The 11,942-nt window shown below is 31.8% G+C and overlaps 1 protein-coding gene across 1 annotated transcript; it reads left to right on the top strand.

Moving 5' to 3' along the window:
• The first annotated feature begins 10,602 nt into the window (after positions 1 to 10,602).
• On the top strand, positions 10,603 to 11,689 carry LOC102608744 (germin-like protein subfamily T member 2). Its single transcript, XM_006464790.3, has one exon. It carries the CDS (start codon positions 10,730 to 10,732, stop codon positions 11,402 to 11,404), a length of 675 nt encoding a protein of 224 aa, XP_006464853.1. The 5' UTR covers positions 10,603 to 10,729; the 3' UTR covers positions 11,405 to 11,689.
• The last annotated feature ends 253 nt before the right edge of the window (positions 11,690 to 11,942 follow it).

The following is an 11,942-nucleotide window of genomic DNA, read 5'->3' as shown; positions in this document are numbered from 1 at the left end:
TTAGAAATGGAGACTTATACAATGCTATAACGATTTAACCATGTCGAATCGTCATATGGTAGAGTCTATGAATGGTGGGAGATTTTTGAACCTACATGAAGGGGCTGCATGGGATTTCTTTAATTCACTTTCTGAGAATTCTCAACAGTGGAATTTTTCAAACCAAAGGGAAAAATCATCTGAAGTTTCTAGAAAGGGGTTATATGAAGTTAAGGATGATTTTGACGTGAAATCCACTCTAGTTACACTTTCTAGAAAAGTAGATGCCTTAGCTCTGAACCAATCAATGAATCATCACCCTAGTGTAGCTAATGAGGTTTGTGCTATTGGTTCTAACTTGTTTCATACAATACAGAATTGTCCATCATTACCAGTCTATCCAGAGGCTTATTCTGAGTAGGTACATGCCTTACAATCATATGAAAAATCCTTCAATAGTCCATATTCATCCACATATAATCCTAATTGGAGGAATCACCCTAATTTTTCTTGGAAACAAAATCAACCTTTGTCAAACCAAAGAGGGCAACAATTTAACATGCCCAATCAACAATTTGTCCCTCCTAACCAAGTATATCCTCCTACCCAACAACCTATTTCTCAATTTGTTGCACCCCAACAAAGAAAGCATTCTTTAGCGGATACACTTCAAAGTTTCATTCAGTCAACCCAACAAGCTTTTCAGTCAAACACGCAAGCTATTTTAAAGCTTGAACATCAATTGAGTCAATTAGCAACTACTATAGCGGAGAGAGAAAAAGAAAAATTTCCAAATCAACCAGTTCCTAATCCTAAAGGAGTGCATGAAGTTGGATTAATGAAAATACATCGTGGTATTATAGAGGATGTGTTGATACAAATTGACAAATTTTATTATCCTATTGATTTTATTGTTATCGATACCCAGCATGTACAGGATCCTCATAAACACACCTCAGCTATTCTAGGTCGTCATTTCTTAACTACAACTGATGCTCATATTAGTTACAGGACTGGAAACATGGAATTGTCTTTTGGTAACATGACCATGGAATTAAACATTTTTAATGTTCCCAAGCAAGCACAAGAAGATGATGAAGTTGTTGAAGTACATATGATAGAAGCATCAATTGATGACTCACTTATTTCTAACCACTGTGACAATCCATTAACACCATGCACAACTAACTCTAATTTCTCTGTTGATGTTGACAGTGGTATTGAAGAAGTTAATACTTTACTTGATTCGACTCTTATTCTAGATCTAATTAAGTGGAAAGAAAAGATTGAGCCACTTCCTCCTAAAGAGAAAATTGAACCATTCAAGTTGGAGCTACTTCCTAAAGCAGGTCACATTCTGACATGAAAAATGTGCTAAGATTTAAAGTGCTTAAATTGTTAGATTTTTATACTACTTCAGATACCTCGCAGGTAAGCTTGGAACAGAAGAAATCAAAGAAGTGCGATATTAAGGAGTTTCATTACCATCATCCTTTTATGGATAAAATGCTCAAGTGCTTAATCAATTATGCTTTCTGGTATTTTCTGTATAATTGCTTTGATTTTCACCAAATTTTTATTGATCCTGGTTAATTCATTGTTTACATTAAGTAGTTAGTTAGTAGGATTTTTTTTATTTTGTTTTTTTTTATTTTCTTATTTATATTTCTTGTAACGTGTTATTTTTAATTGTCATTTAGTTTTAAGCTTTCCCAGCCCATCCAGGTGTGTTCTATCCAATTTTCTTTTTTATTATTTATGTTTTTATTTTTATTTTTTTATTTTATTTTTCATCTTTTTGCATGCATATCTTTTGTTTTTGAAACATTGAGGACAATGTTCCGAATAAGTTTGGGGGTGGGAATAGTGTGTTCTTTGTTTGGTTGTTATTAAAAAAATAAAATAAAATAAAAAAATTTCAAAAATTCAAAAATTCAAAAAATGTTTTTTTGTTTTTATGTGAAAAGCCAATGATAAAAACTTGATTGATAATGAATATGGTTCTTAGAAAGGGTTGAATATTGTCTTAGTTTATACTTGATTCTTGTGTTAGTTCCTCTTGATTGAGATTCTTTACACATCATGAGCACTAATATCAGTTCTTTCATGATTTTCACTTGAAATTTGAGATTGACACAGCCTGAGTTGAGAATTTTAGATAGAGTAAATGACTGTTTGTCTTGATTCTTATCTCCACAATACAAAATAGCATACGCAGGTGCCAGAGTCAGAAATAACCACCTATAACTCTTAAGAGTGAAGCTATCCTTGAGTAATTTGGGCCTATGTACCACAAGTATGTAGAGGATAATCTACCATGAGAAGAAGGCTACCTTAAGGGGTAGAGTGAAAGCTCCTAACTATGGTTAAAAAGAAAAAAGAAAAAAAAAATCAAGTGCATGTGCTGAAAAAAAAAATCAAAAGAAAATGCACATAAAAGCATGTGAAAAAAAAAATGGAGATTAAGATGATAAGATCTGTTTGACCTACTCTTTTCTTTGTTTGAGGCGAAGGCTGTTGATATTGAAGATTTTGGGAATGAATTTGATTGAATTGATTTCACACACATACTACAAGAATCGAAAGAGAGATGGGATTGATTATTGAATTAAAGTTAGAACTTTGCCAATATTTGAAATTTTCTTTGAGCTATATAATTTTTGCAATCTTTAAGGCTATTTTTCATGTTTTATTTAAAGTTTTTTGTTCTTTTAATTTAATTTAATTTTTTTAAAATGATGTTTGTGGGTATCATCACTGAAGCCCTCACGAGACTATAACTCGTCCACTGAGGCCGCCTAGGGGTTTAAAGGTTTGTTGCATACAATAAATGCAATCGCAATCACCTACGAAAGTGGTTTAGTTAGGATTTACTTTTTGTTTTGTTAGTTTTATTTTTGTTTTAAGTTTTAGTTTTGCTCGAGGACTAGCAAAATCTAAGTTTGAGGGTATTTAATGAGCATAATTTATATACATATTTTACTGTTTATTATCTAATTACTAGTTATTTTTATTTGTTATTTTTTAATTAATTGAATTATTTTATTGCATAGGAAATTAATTGGAGATTGGAAATAAAAAGTGCAAAAAGAATAACAATTTGGGAGAATATTAATTGAAGCCGTGACAGAGTTAAGAGCCAAGAGCAATTTGCATTGAATTTCAATTCTCCAATTGAGTTGCACGTGCATGGCATTGCAAAAGTGGAAAGAAATTTAAATGGGGCCCGCACTTGACTTTCAAAAGTAGAATTAATGGCTTATTGTTGCGTTATTATGGAAGCTTTGTTTTATAATTGGAAAAGGATTTTAATTAGTAGACAAAGAGGATTCGGTGGCTAAGCATTATAAAAAGAGAGTTTTGGCTTTTGAATGGGGGGGCCGCCAGAGGACAAAAACAAAGGTGCAGACGCAAGGTTGGAAGAGAGCATTCGGCAGCAGCAGCAATTCGCCTTCCATGACTGATTTTATTTCTTGTGTTGCTCTCAATTTAAGTATGTCTAGTTAATTTTTTTATACTGAAGTTAAGGATGAAACCCTATTCAATGAAATAATTATTTTTTTAATTCCCTATATATGTTCTTTAATAATTATAATTTTTATTTCACATGATTAATTAGATGTTATTAAAATTTTTTCATCAATTATGTCATGCATTATTGATTGTTATGATTAATATTTGATTAAATCTATACTTAGATTTATAAAATTTATACATGATTATCTTTGATTCTATGTCTTTTATTAAATTATTTACATGGAGTGCTTAGGAAATTTTGACTCTTTGTTATTCAATATGTTTACATGAGCTTCTTAGAAGTCATACTATTAAGCAGAAAAAGAACCTACACAAAATTAATTTTATTTGGGGTTAATTGTTATATCTATGAGATGACATAGATTGATTTCGAGTTGTCACTCTAAAATTGGGGATTAATTAATAATTAGATAATTACTAGTTGAATAGTGGTGGATTCTAAAACCTTGGTAATTTTCGTCTTGTTGAAATTTCATTTACTTTAATTGTTTTCTTAGCTTAATTAGTTTAATTTCTCTTAAAACTCAATTTGCTCAACTAGGTTAGAATTAATATTAATTTTAGATTTAAATTAGACTTTTCAATTTATAACAATCCCTGTGGGATCGACCTCGTTACCACTATTCTATCTCTAGATTTGTGCGCTTGCGAGTATATTAAAATTTTCACAACAGTCTGTGACATAATAAAATTGGTTGAATTAAATATCTCTTGGCCCACATGATTTATTTTTATTATTTTTTATTTTCATTCAACCAATGAATTAATACCGCATCCATTTGTACAAGAGTTTGTGGCTATATCATCACTCTAATTAAATAATATTACAAAATACTATTTGCTTAAAGGCTTAGATGGGGATGATGGATGAGAAATCTCACCCTCTAAATACCAATTTTTCTTCCTATTATTCAAATTTAGGTGACCACAGGTCTATATTTACAAGCAGCCAAGCTACACCCAAGAGGCTAATTAATCTTTTCCTTAAACTCAACTTTTGAAATTAGTTACCAATTTCTACTTTCTTGAATCATTTTACTTGGTGTTTTATCATATCTTACGATGCAGTATCGCCGCTATATCTTTTCCCAAAGTTTAATTTAATGGAGGAAATCTGAGAGATAGATTCTTCAAATCTAATATTTATGACATTAAGCTTTTAAATTCAATATAAAATCAAAATTCGCAGTCACCTATTCTCCACACAAAGCAAAGAAAAATTTCTAGAGCAATTTACTTGCTCCATCTTTTCCCCAGAATACACAAAATTCTATCAAAGATTTACAAAATAGACATGGCATAAGAACTTCTGTCATTTGCTCTACCAAATTTGACATTTATCACTAAAGATTAATGTGCCTTACAAGGAGCAAAATCCATCGATCTCAAGAAACATCCCAATATTGAGAGAAACAATAAATTTATTTGAGTAATCGTGCCATCATCGACTTAGCGATATACCAGATTCACTTCCATGGAAAGTCTGTCAAATTTTGTAGTTGATTCTCTTCGCTGTCATCCAGGCCTTTGGAAATGAATCAAACGGTGGCTGGGATTCCAATGTTTTGACTACAATGCTGCTCTACTGGGAGCTTGCATTGTCAACTTTTTTAATTATAGCATGTGTATATTTGACTTTAAGTTTTGTGTTTAGAGCATATAACAATCCATAGGTTGTGAGTCAGATGTATATGTTGTTTGCTTGTGTCAATACATACTTATTTTGAATGAAAGAGTTGTTAATTGTTAATTATATTTCTTCTCTCTTGTTTTTTTTTTTTTGTCATTTTTCCGATTAATTTCTTACTATGTTAAATGAAAATAAGGTTTCTTTGATATTAATGTGGAAGTAGGAATTCTTGAATAATTTATTTGTGAAATGTTAATTTTTCAATTTATTTTGTTACTTGTAAAGTTAGGAGGTGCGTAAATGATAAACTAATTTTTTAGCCCTTTACCTAATTAGAATTTAAATAAGCAACTTTTGAATCCTTCACATACACATTTATGTCCTTTTATATAATTCAAATTTCAGTAAAAGTGTCAAAAGTTTTTTTTTTTTTTGGGTTAAATTTCACATCCCATCCTGTACATAAACACCAATTAGATAAATTTCTTTTCCATAAGCCGCATCTAGTTGACTACATCACCGAGCCATTGACCATGCTAAGATGTTGACCGGTCAACAATTGACCATTGACTTTGAGAGTCAACTTTCACAAAAAAATTTAATTTTTTGCTCTAAATCTCTCCTAAAGTTTTTGATGTTATGGATCTATACGTGCATTCATAATCTCCAAATTCTCACTTAATTTGTGAGTTATGGAATGTGTTGTTCCATGATCCACAATTAAAGGGATCAAAATGGAGTATCAAAATGATGGCTCTATTAGGTGCACGTGATGTATAGGTGCACGTGATGTATGTGAAGTTGTAGAGAAATGTTTTACTGTACTAGAAGATGAAGTTACTTTAATTGCGACACAAAAGAAGAATTTGAAAGACTTGAAAATGAAAGAGAAGAAAGAAAAATATTTCATCTTTCAAACATTAAATAAAGATGCTTTTGAACAGATTTTTCAACGCTACCTCCTTAAAAAAAGTATGGGATAAGTTACAGACCTCTTACAAAGGAGATGAATAAGTTAAGAAAGTTCATCTCCAAATATTAAAAAAAGAATTTGAATCTTTTCATATGAAGGTATCTAAATCTATTTCGGATTATTTTACCCAAGTTGTGATTGTTGCTATGAAACGATGAGCAACTTCAAGAAAGGTTGCAAGCCTACAAAAAATATATGAAAGAAGAAGCATGGGATTGAAGAACAACTCCTCAAGATGGAAATCAATTCGAAGAAGAGAGAAGAAAGCTCCGTCAACAGGAAAAACCAATATGTCCAAGTTAGAGGCTAAGGATAAGGTAGAGGTTGTGGTCAAGGACTAGACAGGAATTTCAACACCAATAACTCTAGTTATGAAAGAGGAGAATGCTCAATCAGAATATGAGGAAGAGGCAACCCAAGATTGAGGTATGACAAATCCTAAGTATAGTGCTACAATTGCTAAAAGTTTGGCCATTATGCTTTTGAATGTTAAGACTCCCAATAATAAAGTTGAGGAGAAGAACAATTATATGGAAGAGAAGACTGAAGAGAATAAAACAATACTACTAGCATACTAGGACAATTATAGAGGTCACAAGTGCCTAGTATCTTGATACTAGTGCGAGCAATCATAAATATGGAAGAAAAAATGTGTTCATGGAGCTAGATGAATCATTAAATAGCAATGTATCATTCAGAGATGATTCCAAAGAATAGTGAAAAGGAGAGATAAAAGCCTTAATTGTTTAAAAAAAATGGAAGACATCAATTTATTTAAAATGTTTACTCTACGCCCAATATAAAAAGAAACATCTTGAGCTTAGGTCAACTCTTACAAAAAGGCTATAATATTCACATGAAAGATCATAGTCCTTTTATAAGAGATGACAAAAGAAACTTAATTATGAAGGTGAAAATGTCAAAAAATAGAATGTTCTCTTTGAATATTCAAAAAGATGATGTAAAGTGTTTAAAGACTTGTTACGAGGATGCATATGACTTTGGCATCTTCAATTTCGGTATCTCAATTTTAGAGGATTGGAGTTACTATCTAAGAAGAATAATAGAATATGGTGAAAGTCTTACCATGTATTAATAACCCTGATCAACTTTGCGAAGGATGCTTAGTAGAAAAATAATTTAAAGAAAGCTTTCAAAAAGAGTCAAACTTAAGGGCAAAAAGGGCGCTCGAGTTTATTCACTCAAATATTTTTGTTCCAATCAAGCCAAGCTCCCTTGGTAAAAATAGACACTTCTTTCTCTTCATAGATGGTTTTCCAAGAAAAGCTTAGGTATACTTTTGAGGTAAAAGTCATAAGTTTTGAAACTTTCAAGAAGTTCAAAACTGTAATGGAGAAAGAAAGTGGATACCTAATTAAAGCCATAAGATCTATCGAGGAGGAGGATTCACTTCTAAAGAATTTCAAGGCTTTGTGAAGCAAATGAAATTCAACGTCCTTTGACTATTCCACCACCCCCCAATAAAGTGGTATCCCATAAAGAAAGAATAGAACCATTCTCAACATATGCAAGAAATATGATGAAAAATAAGAGACTGCCTAAATAATTATGGGCTAAAGCTGTTACTTGTGCGGTCTACCTATCTAACAGATCTTCAACAAGTCTATGAGACAATACACCATAAGAAGCATAAAATGGCATAAGTCAAGCATCTTCCACTTAAGAGTTTTTAGAAGCATAGTTCATGTACATGTATCATACGAGCAAAGAACCAAATTGGATGACAAAAGCGAGAAGTTCATCTTTATCGACTATGACAATAATTCCAAAGGATACAAATTGTATAGTCCAAACATAGGAAGATCATAATTAGTGGAGATGTAATTTTTTATTAAAAAAAATGAGAATGGGGTTTTAGCTCTCACGTAGATGGTGTTATCTTTTTTTTTTTTTTCTCTCTTCAAGAAAACGAACAGATAATAGAGGAGCAAGTAGGAGAACAAGATCAAGAACCCGTTGTTTCACCTACCTCTCCAGTATCAACCACTCATGAAGATCACCACCATTATTTTTGGAGGAAAGAGATGTGACACACACAAGCATAAACTATGATGAGGTGCTTGATCTTGTTGCCCGATTGGAAACTATAAGACTAATCATTTCATTAGCAGCCCAAAAGAAGTGAAAGATTTTGCAAATAGATGTGAAGTCAATTTTCTTGAATGGTAGTAACGAGACATGGCATCTTTAAAACAAGTTACAGTCAATTAGAGGGTATGTGATCTGATTATTGTCAGTAGTAGTAGCAAGAATATAATTTCCAAGATCATGGTTGACGAGCTTCTCATTAATAATATTTAGTATTTTCTCAATTGAGACATTTTTCTCCTTTGTGAGAGCCCTCTTCTTGAGTTTTTAAGAACGTACAGTAGAATAACATCTAGTATCGTTTTCGCGTTGCATCACCATCTATCATCCTTAATTCAGGTCCTTCTTCTCACTCATCATGAGTCAATCTTAATCTTTAGAAATCACAATAAACTATAATGGAAATACAAAGCTCAATATGTAAACTATTTTTTCATAGACCAAAATACAAACATATTTATATGTACTGTAAAAGTATGATATGCAATGCTCTTGGTAAAAAAGAATTATTCAAAACTTTGGGTTACTTTCAAACTTTCACACTTCCTTTCAATGCATGATATGCAAGTCCCTTTGAAATTAGTCACTTGAATCGTTTTACATGATATTCTACCCATAGCTTACAGGCGGAGCATCAGCACCAGATATTTTCCAAATTAAATTGTAGGAAATCTAAGAAGATATCACACTTTTATTAATTTAAATTCAAGTTCACTGTCATTCACTTTCAAAAACCAAAAGACCCTTCACTTTCAACTCTTTACTTGCTTCCTTTTTCTTCCAATTTTTCTCTTTCTGAATGGATTTTCTACAAGTAAAATTTTCTTTCTCTTCTCTAGAATGCAAAAAAGTATAGCGAAGTTTTAAAAAATGGACATGGCGGAAAATTATTGTCATTTGCTTCAGCAAATTTCACATTTATTAGTAAAGATAAGTGCGCCTTCAGTAGAACATAAAACCCATTAATGTCAAGAATCCAATATTTGAGAGTAGCAATATAATTTATTTGAAATAAAGGATGACATGGACAAACTTGAACCAAACTTAGCATCATAGCTTATGTTCATTTATTATTTATCTTGTTTTGAATAGAAAAGAGTTGTTTATCAATTATATTTCTTTTATCTTGTTTCTATGTAATTTTTCCAAATATTTCTTAAGATGTTAAAACAAAATTAAAATTTCCTAAGTTATTAATAGGAAAGTACGTAGGAGGACTCGAGTAATTTCTTTGCGTACATATTTTTGCATATGCCAAATTGCAGCAACTAGTGATCGGTCATTCTGTTGTGCGCGGAATGCGGAATCAAGAGCACCAAACAATTACAGAAAAATAAAGGACACAAGAATTACGTGGTTCGGTAGTTAAACCTACATCCACGAAGGCAAGAAAGAATAATTGTTTATTTAACAATTAATAGAGTACAAATATTTGATTAACGAATCTCACTTCCCAGAAACCCAAATATACCCAATACTCTCACACTCTGCAAGAAAGATAAATTCCCTAGACACACTTCTCTCACTTCTCTCAAAAGCTTAGAAATTTATAAGCTTAACAATTTTGGGATGATTTTAAATGAATGAAATCCTGAACTATTTATAGGAGAAATGAATTACTATGCAAAGAATAAAATAATTAAAAATATAATTTTTAATTATTATTATTTTTCAAATTCATCCCCTTTGTCAATTCTTTCTTTTCGGCTACAAAATCAATTTTGATTTTGCTTCTCTACAATTGTTGGTGCAACCAACAATTTGTTGACTTCAACACATTCTTGGTTTTTTTTTTTTTTTTTTTTCCACAAGCAAAGTAACATGAATAGACCTGGAGTAAACAAAATGATAGTTAGTTAGGGAGAGATAATGAACTTCACCCCTTGAAGAATTATATATTCAACTAAAGCCAAAACAAAAAGAGAAATTGGTTTCACATGGATTCGTTGATCATTTTGCGCAAACTCATTGAAATTTATCCAATTTTAATACTTCTTGTTACTTGTTGTGTAAGAGCATGTATAACGTATTTAATATCTTTGGTGATCATTTTGGACAAACTCATTAATTAATTTTAGTCATTCTTGTTACTTGTTAATTGTTATATAAGAACATATGTAATATATTTGGTGTAGGTAATGAAAATTATTAGATATATGCTTTTATTATATATAATAAGTAACAAGAATTATTAAAATGAAATAAATTTCAATAAAGAGAAAGGTTTATATAAGACAGCCCCCTAATGTTTTGTCATCTGACAGTGTAGTGTGTCCCATATTAAATTAATTAAATATAATAGATCTTGTTGCGATCTTTTTGCGAAAAAAGAATTCTCAAGAGCTCATCATATATAGTTCCTAAAAAATTACTATATTTGATAGATAAGCGTGTCCTAATTAAGAAAAGATTTGTAGGATCAAATTAATAAATAGAGCCACGATCCTCTTCGCAATCTATCGACCAGCTGCAATCGAGCAGTTTAGATTTTAATCACAGCCATGATCTCTTCAAGGCTCCTATGCTGCCTAACAGCGTTACTGATTCTCCCCTCATCATCAAATGCAGCTGATCCCGATCCTCTACAAGACATCTGTATCGCAGATTTGGATGCCAAAATCTCTGTGAATGGCTTCCCTTGCAAATCTGAAACTGAAGTAACTTCCGATGATTTTTTCTTCGATTTGTCCGAAGAAGGAAACTTGTCAAATGCCTTCGGACGTGCAGTAACTGAAGGCAATGTTCATGAATTTCCAGGGGTCAACACTCAAGGAATTTCAACAAATCGAGTTGACCTTGCTGTTGGTGGAATCAACCCTCCTCATTTACATCCTCGCTCAAGCGAGTCAAGTATTGTCATTAGAGGAACAGTGCTCGTAGGAATCATAACAACTGACAATGTGTTTTACTCAAAGGTTGTGACAGCCGGGATGCTGTTTCTAATTCCTAGAGGACTGGTTCACTTCCAGCTAAATGTCGGAAAAGAAAATGTTCTTTTCTTCCCTTCTTTCAACAGCCAATTACCTGGCACTCAGTTCGTGCACTCAAGTCTGTTTAATACAACACCGCCAATTCCTAATGAAGTGTTAACCAAAACTTTCCTGGTAGGCGATGAGGTGATTAATGCCATTAAAGCAGCCATCACATCAGCCCAGTTAGGACATCGGCCCAAATAGATTAACGTTCACAATAATGCTTGGTCGGGGAAGTTATTTACTTAATTATTTATATTGATTTGAATAAAAGGATTGTTTTCTAATAAGAATAATGATTGGGTTATAAAGTTTGTATTCTAACTTGTGTGTCGCCTTGTTTGATAAGAATAATGATAGGCTTTATCTTATAGAGCCGTATAATGATTAGTTACTTAGCCTTATCCGTGATTCTATTTGTATATTTCCACATCTATTTGTATTCCAACTTTGTAAGTGTATCACTGATCTTCTATCTGTATTCTTCTTTTTCATTTCTTTGTAATTTCATCTATCTTTAAAAGTTTATGCCAACTTGATATTGCTGTAATTTTTAAAATAATTAGTTATGAATAGATTCAATAATTTATTTTTGTATCAGTCAGATTCAATACCATGGCCCCTAAGCACCTATTCAAGCCCATTAAACATACACTACTCATAATCATCATTATTCTTAGAGCTTAAAGAGTAATGATATTTGAACCAAAGGATTCTACATAATGGCGACAAACAATTGTAA

This window comes from Citrus sinensis, chromosome 7, assembly GCF_022201045.2.
Source record: "Citrus sinensis cultivar Valencia sweet orange chromosome 7, DVS_A1.0, whole genome shotgun sequence".
NCBI classification, from domain to species: domain Eukaryota; kingdom Viridiplantae; phylum Streptophyta; class Magnoliopsida; order Sapindales; family Rutaceae; genus Citrus; species Citrus sinensis.
This window is presented reverse-complemented; position numbering and strand designations above follow the sequence as displayed.